At 36.2% G+C, this 17,674-nt stretch overlaps 1 protein-coding gene across 5 annotated transcripts in view; it reads right to left on the bottom strand.

The window, feature by feature from the left end:
- STAG2 (stromal antigen 2) overlaps positions 1–17,674 on the bottom strand; it is a 139,551-nt gene that overhangs the window by 12,304 nt on the left and 109,573 nt on the right. For all 5 annotated transcript variants that reach the window (XM_047081917.1, XM_047081922.1, XM_047081921.1 and 2 more), the window contains 5 exons: positions 13,161–13,300; positions 11,546–11,647; positions 8,537–8,685; positions 6,907–7,035; positions 2,178–2,401 (listed from right to left, as the gene is read on the bottom strand). In XM_047081917.1, the coding sequence (XP_046937873.1) occupies positions 2,178–2,401; positions 6,907–7,035; positions 8,537–8,685; positions 11,546–11,647; positions 13,161–13,300 (744 nt within the window). The remainder of the gene's footprint in view (positions 1–2,177; positions 2,402–6,906; positions 7,036–8,536; positions 8,686–11,545; positions 11,648–13,160; positions 13,301–17,674) is intronic.

Raw genomic sequence — 17,674 nt, 5'->3', positions numbered from 1 at the left:
AGCTATTTGTTTTCAAATCTGCAGATGCTGCCATGATTAATAAAAGACAAATTCACATGCAAGTGTTACTGAATTCATAGTAATTTTTTTTAAATCACTGATTTGGGAGGTGAAATTGTAGCACTTGAGGACGGACTGAACAGGAATTTGCAGGAAAACGGTTTTATTAGAAAATTACACATGTGCATACAGAGGTGTTTTTAAGAAAAGAGTGGAAAGAAAAATGTACTAGTAGCTAATGCCCTAGTAACAAATAGATTAGATGTAAAATTTCACAATCTGCAATATAATTACATGACACCTTAAGTTCTACTGTGTCAGGCTCCAATTCTCTCTTCAAAATTGCACTGATCTGGACAATCTATCAGTGGTCATCCTTCCAAGCTACTAATGCCCCAATTTCTATGGCTTTCTCCAAAAATCTGTTAAAGAGTATTGACTCTTTCTGTAAAAGTTGAACTATGTGGTTTGATCATCTACCCTCAAGATGTTATATAAATACCAATTCATTTGTGCCCCATGTAGTCTATAGAAAAGGAGCGATCTGGTGGCTTGGCATTAAGCTGTTAACTACTATTTGTTCAGATGAGAAAAACTTGTAGTGATATGCAGGATATATCATCTTTTAATTGGATAATTTTTCTACTTAAAAAAATTATTTTAACTTCCTATAAACCACTAACCCTATTTTAACTGGTCAGGAACACTGTACAAGAGATTTCCTCACAGACCAAGACATTGGAACTGTATAACCAACCAAGTCTAGATCTAAGGGTACCAGTTGTAAGTTCATGCGTTTCTATTACTGGACAAAAGATACAACCATTAATCCACAGACAACCAAGTACTGAACACTATATACCTGACGATGGCTGAAGAATTATGTGGCAATTAGAAAATACGGCCCCCAAATCTTTGACACTCCTCACATTAAGAGGTGGAAGATTTATGTTCCATCCCCTTGAAGCTGGACTCTGACTGCTTGGTCAAGAGAATATGGTGGAATACGCTTGGTCAACAGAATATGCTATGCCACTCTCTGGCCTTAAAAAACTGGCAGCTTCTACTTCCTGTGTCTCCTCAGACACTTGCTCTTAGAGCCCAGTCACATACTGTGAGAAAGCCAAACAGCCACATGGAGAGGTCACACGTAGGTGTTCTGGCAGACAAGACAGTTAAAGTCCCAGATACTATCTATAAGTGACGGTGCCTCCATAGGATTTGTCACCAGTCTTTGAGTCTTCCTAGCTGAAGCATCGACAGACACCATGTCCCTTATATGTCCTAAGTTTTGGGGTAGTTTGTTATTCAGCAATAACTGGAACAAACTTTGGCAATTCCACTAATTTGTTTAAAGGTTCCAAAGGAGAGGGAAAAAGTCCCCAGGCCCATTATGAACCAGCCCTACAGTGCTAGGAGTCCAAGAGATTCAAGCATCATAATGTATTCTTATTTCTAAGATTCCAGATGGAAATTTGTATCTATACCAAGTTCCTCAGGATAAATGACCTCTTCACAGAAACTCAAAGTCAGAACCTCTCTGAATTTGTTGCTCCACACTTAAATAATCTGGTTTCTTAGGTAATATTAGCTCTGTAATACTTAGTCCATATCCCTATGCATATACAGTGTAGCATAGTGATTAAAAAGCATGGGTTCTAGGGGCGCCTGGGTGGCTCAGTCAGTTGAGCATCCAACTCTCGTTTCGGCTCAGGTCATGATCCCAGGGTCGTGGCTTGAGCCCCATGTCAGGCTCCACGCGGAGCGTGGAGTCCGCTGAGGATTTTCTCTCTTTCTTCCTCTGCCCATCCCGCCAGTTTGTGCTCTCTCTCCAAAATTAAAAAAAAATTTTTTTTTAATTAAAAAAAAAGCAGGGGTTCTGGAGTAAGATTGCCTGGGTACTAAATAATTGTGTGACCTCAGGCTAAGTTACTTAACCAAGCCACTCTACTAGTTTTCTCATCTGAAAAATGAGGATGTACCTAAAGAGTTATGAGAACTGAATTTATGTATATTAAATGCTTAAAACGCTAAACTTACATGTAACTAGACACACTGTACTGTACAAGGTATTATTTAACAACACATAGCTCAAATTTAACACTAAGGTGAACCTAATGACAATTCTGTTGGTACACATAAGGGATACGTATAAAGAGAATCAACTATATTCTTACTGAGTGAAAGTTGCATGCCTTCAACCACTTTCCGTTTTCCTGTAGATGGTTTTGATTTTTTACTCCGCACAGTTGACCCTCGACTGCTGATACCACTAATGACTGACATGGTGTCATCATCACCACCAGCTAGCAAAGAATTTCGGTAAGACATCAGTGGAAGCCACACATCTTCTCTTCGGAGTGACATCTGAAAGGTCATGAACTTTTCCAAGTAAACATACCTTAAAAAGAAGTAGAAACCATCAGCTTTGATACATAAAACTGCCATAGTTCCCCCCCCCCCCCCGCCAATTTTTATTTATTCCTCCTAATAATCTTAAGGCTCACATACCATATGGAACAGTCAATGATTTAATTAGACTTAAACAAAAAGTAAATTAGAATGAAACAAACCTTTCCTCAAAACACACAGTAACAACTGAAGGATTTTAGTGTTTTCTTTTCCATTATGTTTCTTTCTGTTCTATCCTAACTTTACAGGTCTTCTGCTAGGAGAACCAAATAATATTTCTGGAAAGAGAACTGGATTGAAAATCACACAAATTTGGGTTCTAGTCCCAGTTCCACCAAGCCCTAGCTGTACATGCAGGGACACATTACTTCATGATTCAATCTCAGCCTCATCGGTACAGTGACAAGGTATTTTGTCTCTATCAAGATTCTTCATTAAATGAAATAATCCAGAGCATTTCAGCTTAGTATTTGTCAAGCATCCACTATGTCACTATGTCCTCAGCACTGGGGATTGGTACAAAGATGAAAAAGCTATGGCCTCTATCTGCAGCCTGATGGAAGTCATACATTTACCCATGGATCCAAGTATCATGAGGATTCCATGGCTTATGTGTAATATAGCAATAACAATTCAACTAACATTTGTGTGACTACATTATGTGTTAGGCATTTTATTCTTGGGTTCTTTAACTTTAGTCTCATTGTCCTGTGAGGGAGATATTCTCCTTACTTGACAGATGAGGAAGCAAAGGATAAGAATGAGAAAGCAACAGAACCAGGATTCAAATCCCAGACTTTTTAAAATGTTTATTTATTTTTGAGAGAAAGAGAGACAAAGCATGAGCAGAGGAGGGGCAGAGACAGGGAGACACAGAATCAGAAGCAGGCTCCAGGCTCTGAGCTGTCAGCACAGAGTCCGATGCGGGGCTCCAACTCACAAACCACAAGATCATGACCTGAGCCAAAGTCAGATGCTTAACCGACTGAGCCACCCAGGTGCCCCTCAAATTCCCAGACTTTTGACACTAAGAGTTCAGTGCTTTATTGTCTAAATTATGCTTCAAATACATGAACACAATTTTTGTCAACTAACTATAATGTGTAACCCAAATAATCTGCTGTCACAATAATGACTAATTCGAATCAATTCAAAATCACCAGTTTTAAACACCATTAAAGACAAAGGATAGGAGGAATCAGTTACAAAGATACTGCTTGGGGTTAGTTCACTATTTATTAATTATATTTCAGGTATACAGAGTAGTACAGTACTCCTCAAAGTGTAGACTATCAACTGGCCATCATTCTGAAAACTGTTACCAATCTGCAGCAAGATATGGAGCTTGGGCCAAAATATACTCACTGGTAGAAAGATTTACAGCTACGTATCCACCACATAGCTTAAATGAACATTCCAGATAAGGGGCCCTCCCTGACGCTATTTCCCTTTGTCCTCTTCCCTGCCACAAAGGCTTACTACTAACCTGAATTTGCTATTTAACATCCCCAGGCATATTTTTAATACATTTAATAAATATTTTTCTCAAGTTTTTATTTAAATTCCAGTTAGTTAACATACAGTATAATATTAGTTTCAGGTTTAGAATTTAGGCATTCAACAACACCTGGTGCTCATCATAACAAGTACCATCATAACAAGTACCTTCCTTAATCCCCATCCCCTATAAATCCCCTTACTCACCTACCCTCTGGAAACTGTCAGTTTGTTCTCTCTAGTTAAGAGTCTGTTTCTTGGTTTCCCTTTCCCCATCATTTTTGTTTCATTTCTTAAATTCCACATGAGTGAAATCATAATATATTTTTAATATATATTTGTCTATAACTATTATAGCAGTTTTGTACTTTGACTTTTACACTCAAAATTATATTTCAAAGATCTAACCATTTTTGGAAGAGTGGTGTCAGCTAATCCTATGGTGTTAATAATTTTCCAATATATAGTGTATCAAATCAAAATGTACACCTTAAAATTGTACAATGTTGTATGTCAACTATATCTCAGTAAAGTTGAGAAAAGAGCTTTTAAAGATGACATCTGAGTAACGTATAACATGGTGATTATAGTTGATGATGGTGTATTTGGTGTATTATTATTACACTGTATAATTGGAATTTGCTAAAAGAGGAGCATTTAGGGGCGCCTGGGTGGCGCAGTCGGTTAAGCGTCCGACTTCAGCCAGGTCACGATCTCGCGGTCCGTGAGTTCGAGCCCCGCGTTGGGCTCTGGGCTGATGGCTCAGAGCCTGGAGCCTGTTTCCGATTCTGTGTCTCCCTCTCTCTCTGCCCCTCGCCCGTTCATGCTCTGTCTCTCTCTGTCCCAAAAATAAATAAACGTTGAAAAAAAAAATTTAAAAAAAAAAAAAAAAAAAGAGGAGCATTTAAGTATTCTCAAAAAAAAAAAAACAGGTAAATATGTGAGGTGACAGACATGTTAATTAACTTGATCAGAGGAATCTTCTCAAAATATACAAAATCATCATACTGCACACTTTAAATATATTACAATTTGGGGGCGCTTGTGTGGCTCAGTTGCTTCAGTTTCCAACTCTTGGTTTTGGCTCAGATCATGATCTCACGATTTGGGAGTTCAAGCCCCGCATCAGGCTCTGCACTGACAGCGTGGAGCCTACTTGGGATTCTCTCCCTCTCTCTCTGCCCCTAACTCATGCTCGCTCTCTCTCTCTCTCTCTCTCTCTCTCAAATAAAAGTAATTTATGGGGGCGCCTGGGTGGCGCAGTCGGTTAAGCGTCCGACTTCAGCCAGGTCACGATCTCGCGGTCCGTGAGTTCGAGCCCCGCGTCAGGCTCTGGGCTGATGGCTCGGAGCCTGGAGCCTGTTTCTGGTTCTGTGTCTCCCTCTCTCTCTGCCCCTCCCCTGTTCATGCTCTGTCTCTCTCTGTCCCAAAAATAAATAAACGTTGAAAAAAAAAATTTAAAAAAAAAAAAAGTAATTTATGACATGAGACTACTAGAAATTTGAACAATGACTGGGTGTTTAATGAGATTAAGAAATTATGTTTACTTTGGAAAAGATCTAACCATTTTGACTGCTTATGACATCCTATTGTATAACAATCAATTGATCTCATTTTCTAATTATAGATGTTGTTTTGACCTTTCCTCTATTCAAAACCTGCACTGGTCAAATTCTTTTGTGGTTCTCCATGTACACATGTGTAAGTTTCTCTAGGGTATCTACCTATGAACAGAATTACTGGATCATGAGATAGGGAGAATATTAAAAGTTACTAGACACTGCCAAATAGCTTCACAAAGTGGTCTTGTATCAATTTACGCTATCACCAACAATGGATAAAAGTCTCCTTCTCCACATCTTTGACACTACTTTGCACTATCAGACTTCTTAATTTTTGCTAATCTGCTAGGTGAGAAATGATTTTTCATTGTTTTATAATTTCGATTTCTCTGGTTAATAGTGCTAATGTAATTTTTAATTGAGATAAATTTATATATAATAAAGTGCAGAGAACTTAAGAATACAGTTGGATCAGTTTTGCAAATTAATGCAGTCATGTAACCTACACATCTATGAAGATAAAGAACATTCCCATGATCCTACAAATTACCTTATGTCCCTTTTCCCATTCAACACCCCCAACCCTAAAAGTAACCACTACAGTGATTTCTACCACAAGAGATTAGTTTTGTCTACTTCAGAAAATCATGTAAAACCTACACAATCTTTCAGTGCAAAATACTGGTAGACTTTCAGAAGAGGTACTATGAGTTACTCCTATTCCTCTGCCCTTTTATACCTCAAAGAGGGGAGTGAATTTTGAGAATTTTCACTTGGGCTCTCTTAGAATATAAGTCACCATTTTAGGAGACCACACTAGAAAAGAATTCTAACTGGTCTGCTGAGGATAGGACTAGTCGGTTAAAGCAAAAAAGATAAAAAGGAAACTTCTACTTTCCAGTGTAGTCACAGCTCAACACAGAGACTAACATGAGCCTGGATGAATTACTGACATTATTGTCTATTAGGTTAAGGTGAAGAATGCAGATAAGAATACATAAAGCAGTCAAGTAACAACTCTAAAGCCACAACTACACTGAAGGGCAACACAGGAATTAAAATGGAGTATTACGCATAAAATACAGTTATAATCCTTAAATTGTAGAATTTTTTGATGCATAAAGTATTTTGTGCGTTAATGTAATCCTACAACTGTGCAGAAGGGAGAAAAACCAAGTGTAACAACTCATCTTTAAGAATTTCAGAACAGAGATGCGTGGGTGGCTCTCTTGGTTCTGACTCTTGGTTTTGGCTCAGGTCATGATCCCAGGGTTGTGGGACAGAGCCCCCCATTGGGCTCCACGCCAGGCTTAAGATTCTCTCTCTCCCTCTCTCTGCCCCACTTTCCCATTCGCACACACTCTCTCCAAAACAAAACAAAACACACAAGAATTTCAACACAAACATAAATAGAATATTTTTAGCAAATACATACACCGTTCTTTTGTCTTGTCGGAGTAGTTTAGAAGAAAATTCGCTCAAGATATCAAGAAATGCCAAATTTAAAGGTGGATGGCTCTCTCCTTGTGGGTTAGGCTCTTTAAAAGCAAATTCTATGCCATCTCTGCAACAACAAAAAAACAAAACATTTAAGGGTCACAATACGAAATTTAGTAACACAGAAAGGAAATTTCTCTCTCTATATATAGTTTTGTTCCACTATTAAGATGTTTCCTCTGCCATGCATTTAATCTGAGGAATAAAGAGAATAAGGAGCCTATAGTGTGAGAATGAGCAAGTACATGTACACTTTATGTCACTGTTATTTTAAAACTAAAACACACAGAGGAATACACACACACCAGCTAGCACTACTTTGAATGTGGTTTGGTACATCTACATTCTTGGATCTCTTCTCCAAAGAAAACAGCCCAAATTCTCTCATGTAATGATCAATATATATTCTGTATTTTTCAAGACATAAGGAGACCTACTATGACGCTTAGAACTAATTTAAATATTATTTAAAAAATACTTCTAACATTGCATTTAAGAGTCAATTTCAAAATTTAATTTCACTTAGGGCCCATTTTAAATATATTTATTTAGTGACAAATACCTCTAATCAAGACAACAACCCAATGTTATATTCTTATAGTCTATCAAAAATGTAACTGTGTAAAAAATAATCCGATGAAATTGGGGAGGAAGGAATGGAAGGCTACTACAAGAAGAAAATAATATATTACTTTCTCAAAATAATCACTACATGTGTGGTCCTTAAATAATACCTAAAATTATCATCCAATATATTACAGAAAGGCATAAAAAGGAATTTGAGATGTTCAGAACAAAGTAAAAGGAGAGAGGGAGTTAAAACTGGGGTATGGGACTAACTTAAAGAAGAAAAATACCTGTAGGGAGATATTTAACACATTTATAACTAAGTAAGCAAGGAGTAAAAGAGACACAAATGAAACAAAGAGCTTTCATGAAAGAGAGTCCAAGCCTCTTGATATTCCCAAAGGCCAGGCTCTTCATCCAGAATTAAGAAGTAAAGCGTATTACTATCCACATGCTGGTTATGTTAAAACTCTAAAATATACTCCTATTTAAAAGCATGACTGAATGCTAAAATATATGACTAAAATAAAATCAGATAATTTTCAATTTTGATAAGGGCAAAGAATAAATGCAGGCAGAAAGAAGGCTGTGGCTCAAAACAAGGGAAAAGAACACTACAAAATAGAAAACAGAACCACAGAAAGAGAAAAATTGAATCAAATCTCAAAAATTTCTCTACCTAGCAGTGAGATTATAATAAAAGCTATTAAAAGAGATTTTATAATACCTGATGAATATGTGTTGCTTTTCTTCACATAATTTATAAGGATTTTTGTATTGTTTTAAATAAAGCAAAGACTTTCTATAAAAGAAGTTTTAGTCCCAATACATGTGTTAATGGAGATAGCATTATTACTGGTTCTCAAGAAAGGAGATATGCCACAGATTTGAAAAAAAAATTATAAAGCATCAATTGAATTTGGTTATTCTAAACAAAAGTAAATACAAAAAAATTTCATGATTAAAAAACAGGAGAGCTGAATAAAATATTTGGAGATTACTTGTGTAGCATAGCAATGGCCTCCCTTGTTTTCAACTGATCGAGTCCAAAAGTTAAAGCAAAACGTCGAGCAAGTTCTTTTATGCCGCTAAATGTTGAGGATGATCTATCAAAATTATAGCCGTTTTCCTGTATCATTTCATTAAAAAGCTGTTTGGGAAGAAAGAAAGCATGTTAGAGTTTTGTAATAAGTATAGATTACTAACATCTTTTAAGATCTCATATTCTTTAGATGATCCATAAATGAGGCATTGTATTTTATTCTAAAACATGGATTTTTAAGAACATGATAGAAATGACCAAAATTACAGTACTTCATACATTCAGACTAGAGGGAGTTACTGACATTAAGAACTCTTTAGGTTAATTATGGTATAATTCTATTCTGCTGGAATTAACGGGATATTAAAACAGCATATAAAAATATAAAGAAAAAGGAAACCCACTCCATTATTAGGCAACTATGTGTTACTTCCCATTTAAATGATGAATCTTCACATCAAGAACTTCCATCATAAGTAAGCACAACAAAATACAATTTTCAACTACCAAATGGCCAAGGTTTTCAACAAATAATGGCTACTACTGATAAGACTATCATGCAACAAGCACTGTGACTTGCTAGAAACATAATTGAAAGATAACCTTTCTATAGAGCAATCTGTATTGAAAACTGTAAAAGTCTGATGTCCTTTATCTAAACAATTCTAATTACTGGACTTTACTCAAAGGAATAATAGTATCTGTGCACGATACATAGGTACAAAAATGTTTTGGTGTTATTTATAATGGCAAGGATAGTAAAAGACCTCAACGCTAAATAAGGAGAGATATTGATTAAATTATGGTCCTTGTATAAAATGGAATACTATACAGTCATTTAAAATGCTCAAAAAAGGGGCGCCTGGGTGCCTCAGTCGGTTGAGTGTCAGACTTTGGCTCAGGTCGTGATTGTGCGGTTTGTGAGTTCAAGCCCCACATCAGGCTCACTGCTGTCAGCACAGAGCCTGCTTCAGATCCTCTGTCCCTCTCTGTCCCTCCCCCACTTGCACTCTCTCAAAAATAAATAAAACATTACAGGAAAGTAATGGCATGAAAGTGTTATTGCTTTATTAACATGAAAAATTCAGGCTTACAAAATAGAATGCATAATATGGCTTAATTTTTTATAAAACTTAAGGTTTCATATAGGCATAAAAGACTATGAAGGCTATTAAAAACTAAAAATGTATTTGTTAGGTGAAAAACAAGGATACTGTATTTTTTCTAGTTCCTATATTTTCTAAACTTTTTACAGGGAGAAGCTATTGGTTTATAAGAGAAGAAAAGTTACTTAAATGTCAACCTTAAATCCTTTTAAATTCCATTAACGTTTTTTCAATATTTATTTTTGAGAAACAGAGGAAGAGAGAGAGCACACACGTGAGCAGGAGATTGGGGGGAGGTGGGGTGGAAGGAAAATATCCCAACAGGCTCCACACTGTCAGCACAGACATGACGTAGGGCTCAAACTCACAAACTGTGAGATCATGACCCGAGCCAAAACAAGAGTCGGACGCTTAACCAAATGAGCTACCCAGGGACCCCTCTATTGACTTTAATAAAGAATATCCAGGGGCGCCTGGGTGGCTCAGTCGGTTGAGTGCCCAACTTCGGCTCAGGTCATGATCTCACGGTTCGTGAGTTTGAGCCCCACGTCGGACTCTGTGCTGACAGCTCAGAGCCTGGAGCCTGCTTCAGATTCTGTGTCTCCCTCTCTCTCTGCCCTTCCCCCACTCATGCTCTCTGCCAAAAATAAATAAACATTAAAATAAAAAAATTTTTTTAAATAAAAGAATATCCAGGGGCACCTGGGCGGCTCAACTGGTTAAGCATCTGAATTCAGCTCAGGTCATGATCGTATACTTTGCGGGTTCGAGCCCCACGTTGGGCTTTGTGCTGACAGCTCAGAGCCTGACGCCCGCTTTGAATTCTGTGTCTCCCTCTCTCTCTCTGCCCCTCCTCTACTTGTGCTCTATTAAACATTAAAGAATATCCAAATATGCAAATGGGATTAAGAAATTCAATACCTAGATTTCTGAAAAGGAAATTTATCAAACTGAAATAGGTTGGGTTATGTTCTATATGCATTTGGTCTCCAGAGACAAACGCATATTAAGCAAATGATTTTTACGAAGTTAAACTTGCCTCACCACTGTCAAAATGAAAATGAGTATTGTGGTTTGATTATAAAACTGATAAATGCTCATTAAGGTAAATGTGAAAATGAAAAAAAAAAAAACAGTAAAATTCACTTGAAAACTACCAAAGCAAGTTAACCACAGCTAAAATTTTGGTGATGATTTTTCCAGATAAATATACAGAGAAGTTCAATTTTACAGGGATGCTGTACTATACTCTTTTTCATTTTATTCTCAAACTATATATTTGATCTTTACACATTAGTGAAAGTGAATACAGATCTACACGACTTTTAAGTGCTACACAAAAAGGGAAAAAAACCAATTTTAAGTACTACACAATAGTCATTGCAAGAGATGCATTGCACAATATATTCATCTAACACCTTATTGATAGACATTTGGATTATTTCTAATTTCTTGCTATTCTAAACAACCCTGCCATGTGTGATATTATATACCCCTTTTTGCAAACTTGTCCTATTACCACTTTGGATAAAATTTTAAAAGCAGAATTGAAGCGCGGCCAAAAATGGCATACACGTTATACATTTTGATATACACTGCCAAACAACTGCCTACCAGGAAGCTTGTACCAACACATACTGCTGACGGTACCTATTTCTCCCATATCTTAGATAGCTCTAAGTGTTGCCAGTCTGAAAGCAAAAAATGATCTCACTTGAACAATGTCTACTAGTGAGACTCAAAATCATGTATTTCTACTTTCATGAACTGTGTATTGCATCCTTTGTCCAGTTTTCTACTTGTTACCTTGAAAACTCTTAGATGTTAATTATGTTTAACCAAGTTGATACTTTGTATCTTACCTGTTGCAAACTGAGAATAAGGGTCTTTGCACACTGAATTTTGTCTATCTGCCTTGTTTTACTCATCGTTTCTTTTATGATGTCTCCATAGTCATTATAATACTAGAAAAGAAATTTGTACAAATTAGAGCCTTATCTCCTAAAACTTTTGGACAATAAGACTAATTTTATGTTAGCCATGTGAGTATGCCACAAAATACGTATTTGGCTGAGCTTACACATTCAGAGGCAGAATAAAAATGTTACTAAACTTTAAAATAATTTCTAAGTATATAATCCCTAACACCAGTAAATTCTGAAACAGACAGTTGAGATCCAATCACATTACGCTCCAGACCTGGTTTTAAGGAGGTGCGGAGTAAAACACTAAGTAATCAGGTTATGCACATTGTCAGAAATAGCACAAAGGATATAAACAAAGTTCTTGTGCTCTTTGTGAACTATCAAGACAATGAATATAATCCCAGTTACATTTAGAACTTATTCATTGTTACAACAGGCCCACAGGTCACATGCAGTTTCCAACTTTATTAATTTGGCTTATAGAAACTAACAGTTTGTTAACATTTAAAAAAAAAAAAACTCATTGTGTGTGACATTTGTATTATACATTCATCGCACATGAATTTTTTCTTTTAATTTAAGACCTTGTTTCAAAATGAATACAGAACTATCAGAGATAACAGGATAACCATACCCTTATTTATGACTAATAAAACTGACTTTACAACACGTAAGTCAAAAAGTTTAAACTTGCAAAATGACTTCACAACCTTAGTTTTTTTTAAAAAAAATCTAAAAACAATAATGCCAAATAACTTAAATTCCAAAGTAATTTACAATGGTTCTAAGACAGTTCTATCATGTAGCAAAATAGTTCAAAGAGAGAACTAATTAATTACGTTTTGACAAATTTATTGCATATTTAGTGACAGCAAAGTCTTAAAAAGTTCACATTTATAATTAGATTTTACTTGAGAAAGGATTAAAGAAAAACTATCCTACCACATTTAGTCATATTTCATTAGTACCGCTAATAATATCCTTTCTACTACCACTTAAAAATTAGAGAATCTCACAGGTACTTATGAAAATTGTGAATAACCCACTGTGAATCAAATCAGATTTTCAAAGCCTAAAGGAACCTTAGTTATCACAGTGGAACAGATGAAGAAAGACAGGACACAAAAGGTATTGAATTACTCAAGGTCACGAGCTGCATAGTAACCAAGCCAGAACTATAGCAGCTAGGTCTCCTGACTCCTGGAACAATACCCTTTTTATGCTACATCAAGCAGAGGAGGAACATCATCCTGTTGTCTTAAACCAAATCACAAAGGTAATAATTTCTAATAGTGCTAGTTAACCTAAGACAACATGTTTCCAATACTGTAAAAGATGTGAACCAACCAATCCAAAATGTCCATTAATGGAAGAGTAGAAGTATGAGGTCATGTTACCGAAAAAATTAGATTTTAAAAGAAATGTTACTTTATGCTAGAAAAGTAATTTACTGTTTAAAAAATTCAATAGCAATCAGGCATAAAAGCCAGTGTTACACTCATTTTCTTTTAAGCATTATAAAAATAAGTTGCTATCCATTTTTCAACTTTACCTTCATATACTGCTTGAAGATATCTGCAGCTGTATTCATCTCCACCACAGTATATACAATTAGCTTACAAAATGCTGCAAGTAAATTTCTTCTCTTGTGCAAAGCTTCAATTTTGCTGGCTTCGTCCTCCTGCTGACCGTCTGAGAAAAAAAATGACAAACATTAAGCCATCTTGTATTTTACTTCTGCCATATGTATTTTTTAATTCTTAGTATAAAATACCTTTCTTTTGGAGAATTTGAAAAATAAGGAAAAAGCATTTAAATGAAATGCAAATTATAGTCACTCTTAATATCTCAGTGAATGATCAGTTCCTTAATCCCAAGACAGAAAATTTTTGTGAACTCAAACAGTAATCATAAGGCTGCCTGTTGAAGACATAACAGGAACAAGTGGAATGAGTCAGAGGAACTGATGTTTAGTGAAGTCAGGCTGAGCTTGCCTAACCCATTCATTCACTTGCCTAAAGGATAGTTTGCCAATGAGATCTGCAGATTCAGTGTCTATTGGTTAAGGCTCTTCACAGGGGACAGCCAAGCTCAGAAACCTTCCTATCCCTTCAAGGATGATTCGACCCTACCCTACCCTCAACATACTTATGTTATGAATATTACATATATTCAGTAAGTCTGGCCTAGGAACCATTCTTTTTAAGGTAACTTCACACATTTCTGCTCAGATCCATTGTGTGAGATGTTGACATTCAGAGTTATCAAGGAGTAAGACTCACTTCCAACTGAATAGTCAAGGAAGCTGGACTATAGCCTCCAAGTACTGCCAAAAGACTCTTTCTAATTATCTGATACTGCAAATGAAATTGTGATGATACCTTTTATATATAAAGCTACGTATTTTCTTCTGGATAAATTTTACAAACGAAATTCCTTATAAAAACTCTCTAATTTTGATTTACATTTCTTTGGTTAGCAGTGAAGTTTTTCGTGCATTGATTAGACATTTATATTTCCTCTTTTGTGAACAGTAGTTGCATATCCTGTCAGCTCTTCAATATAAGATCACCAATATCAAACAACTAATTTGTGTAAAGTAAGAATGTTCTTTAAAACAAATGTTTTACCTTGTCTCTGATGATCCTTGATAACTGCTAGTAAGTCAAAACCAAATTTTGAGAATAGGAATTTCAGACAGAGCATCAGAAAAAGTTATCATGAGTGCATACTCCAGAATCCCAAAGCCATTTGATTAGAAACCTAAAATGTAGTGTTTACTCTTTTAAAAGATTGCACTGGGGCGCCTGGGTGGCGCAGTCGGTTAAGCGTCCGACTTCAGCCAGGTCACGATCTCGCGGTCCGCGAGTTCGAGCCCCGCGTCAGGCTCTGGGCTGATGGCTCAGAGCCTGGAGCCTGTTTCCGATTCTGTGTCTCCCTCTCTCTCTGCCCCTCCCCCATTCATGCTCTGTCTCTCTCTGTCCCAAAAATAAATAAAAACGTGGAAAAAAAAATTAAAAAAAAAAAAAAAAAAAAAAAAAAGATTGCACTGAATATACCAGCTTTGTCTAAACATCTCTGTGATTGTAATGGATTTCTATACGATACTGTTTCCAATCACTGTTTAGTACTATTCTTAGGAGGTACATGTATTCAGATGCTTTCCCCCTACAGACTAAATTGCCCAGATATTAAGAGTTTTTGAGCTCTGATTTTGGGTTTGTTTTTAAAGTTTATTTTTTTGGTAGTCTCTACACCCAAAGTGGGGCTTGAACTCATGACCCTGAATTAAGAATCACATACACTTCTGAGTCAGCCAGGCACCCTGGTTTTTTTCCACTTCTTACTGAAAACCAGCCACTTGTGGGGATTAAACAATGTTAGAGAATTATCTCACCCACTGGGCCTCTCATAGATGTTAGCTGCCATTGTTATTTTGTGTTGTCATTGCCTCTAGAAGCACTCTCTGTTTTACACTCCCCTTCTCATGAGATGTAGACAAACAAATCAAATAAATAACCATGGGTCTACAACATCAGGGGTTAGATGAAAACGAAAAGCAATGGAAACTCATGTTCCTGCTGGGAAAATAAAACGATACAACAACTTGGGAGAATAATTTCACAACATGTGGTCAAGTTAAGACACACAAAGACTATATAATCTGGCAATTCCATTCTTAGATATGCACTAGAAAAGCATTTGCACGTGCGCTCAAGGGGAAAAGTGTAAGAAAACATTTGTTGTAGCACTACAATAGGGAAAAAATTGGTAACAACCTAAATGTTCCTCAATATAAAAATGGATAGGGGTGCCTGGGTGGCTCAGTCAGTTAAGCGTCCGACTCTTGATTTCAGCACAGGTCATGATCTCACAGTCATGGGATCAAGCCCCATATCAGGCTCCGGGCTGAGTGTGGATCCTGTTTTGGATTCATTCATTCATTCATTCATTCATTCATTCTCTTTCTCTCTCTCACTCCTCCCCCCAAAATAAAAAAAGGAAATAACATAAAAATGGATAAAGTAGAGTTAATTCATATTATGTAACAGCAGTCAAGATGAATAAGCTATAACCATGACAACACTGACAGATTTCAAAAATGTTAATGCAAAAAAACAAGATGCAAAATAAAATGTTCAACATAATACCATTTATGTGGAAACTAGTAACATAAACTATATATTATCAGACATATAAACTTCTAATAATAAAATTAAAAAGCAAAGAATGATAACGGCAAATTCAGAATAGCAGTTATCTCCAGGGAAAAAGAGTAATAATAGGACTGGGCAGGGATAAAAACAAGGATTGCTTTTGTATCTACCCTTTATTCCTTCAAAAATAAAAATCAGTAACAAATAAGGCAAAATTTGACAAGTGCTAGTGGTAGATATGGACAAATGTGTTATATTTTATATTTTTCAAAAAAACTGGAATACATTTCATTTTTAAGGTTTAAATAGGAAAAAAAAGCCCAATAAGACTGAGTGTAATTTCAACAAGCTTCTAGAAAACTCAGGAGTATTGGCAAGCTTATTCTCTTCTAGTTTCATGGTATAAATGTAGTAGAGGCAGTCACCCAATTAACGAAAAGGGTGGTAAACCAAAACTGATTTTTATCAGTTTTTGGAATGCAACTATGCTTTCCCATAGAAGTTTTAAAAACTCCTACTCATCTCTTTTAGGATCTGATTCAAATGTTAGCTTATTTCAATGGTTTGACTCCCAGGCCAGTTAAAACTTTCTCTACAAGCCCACAACAATGTGAACATGCCTCTATTACTTATCAAATTGCAGTGAAATTATCTGTGTTTCGATATGTCTTTTCAGGGCACCTGGATAGTTGGTTAAGCATTTGACTTGATTTCGACCCAGGTTATGATTTCGTGGTTCAGGAATTCGAGCCTCAAGTCAGGCTCTGTGTTGACAGCTTGGAGCCTGCTTGGGATTCTCTCTCTCCCTCTCTCTCTGCCTCTCCCCTGAATGTGCTCTCTCTCAAAATAAATAAATAAACGTTTTCAAAAAAAATAGGTATGGCTTTTCCACTTGAATTGAATTCTCAAAGGAAAAGCCACTGTTTCATTTTTTTTATATCCATAGCATCTAGTATACTGCCTGCTGACCAATAAATGTCAAATAAATGTTAAAAAATAAAAGTCTAACTAAACCAACAGCTCAAAGTAAAAGGTAAAAAATTTTTAATGTTTATTTATTTTTGACAGAGACAGAGCAGGAGCGGGGGAAAGGCAGAGAGAGAGGGAGATACAGAATCCGAAGCAGGCTCCAGGCTCTGAGCTGTCAGCACAGAGCCCAACGCAGGGCTCGAACTCACAGAACACGAGACCATGACCTGAGCCAAAGTCGGACGCTCAACCGACTGAGCCACCCAGGCGCCCAAAGGTAAAAAGTTTTAAGTAAATAAACTTCAATACATGGACTCTTAACAAATGTTTCTGCTACTCTAGGTTTCTTCATTCTGTTTTAGCTAAATTTTAATACTTGAGAAACAAAGCTGGTTATTGATAAAAATAAGCTATAAGCCATGTCTAGAATTGTAGGTGTTTAGAATCTGATTTGCAGTGATGTGTCATTATATGTATGGAGATTCATATATATTGATGTTATACTGCACTTCAAATTAAAAACAAACCGAGAAAGAAGCCACCCAACACTGTTTTTCCATGACCTCTTGTTCATGTAAGGCATCTGTATGTAATTAGGGTAGGAAGAGTAATTTAACACTAGGCAAGGCTGGTGCAATTATTTTCCTGTGAACATTCTGTACTGCCCCAGACATTTACAGAACAGTTTCAAACATTTTCTAACAGTGAGAAATTATACAGTTTAATACAACAAAAAGGTCACTTAAAGAAACACTTTATTCTTTTCAAACTACCTAAAACCTGGTAAGAAGATATCACATTATCTTTACAATATTACAAAAAATTAATAGAAATGTGCCGGAACATGAACCTGTGTTTAAAGTTTTCAGAGTAAAATATCAAATAGTATTCTACCACTTACTTAAATTTCTGCTGGATACAAAGATTTCACAAAAAGATA

The sequence above is a fragment of the Lynx rufus genome, unplaced genomic scaffold, assembly GCF_022079265.1.
Source record: "Lynx rufus isolate CCGP_SWC_20201006 ecotype Redwood Valley unplaced genomic scaffold, mLynRuf1.p SCAF_19, whole genome shotgun sequence".
In the NCBI taxonomy this organism is placed as follows: domain Eukaryota; kingdom Metazoa; phylum Chordata; class Mammalia; order Carnivora; family Felidae; genus Lynx; species Lynx rufus.
This window is presented reverse-complemented; position numbering and strand designations above follow the sequence as displayed.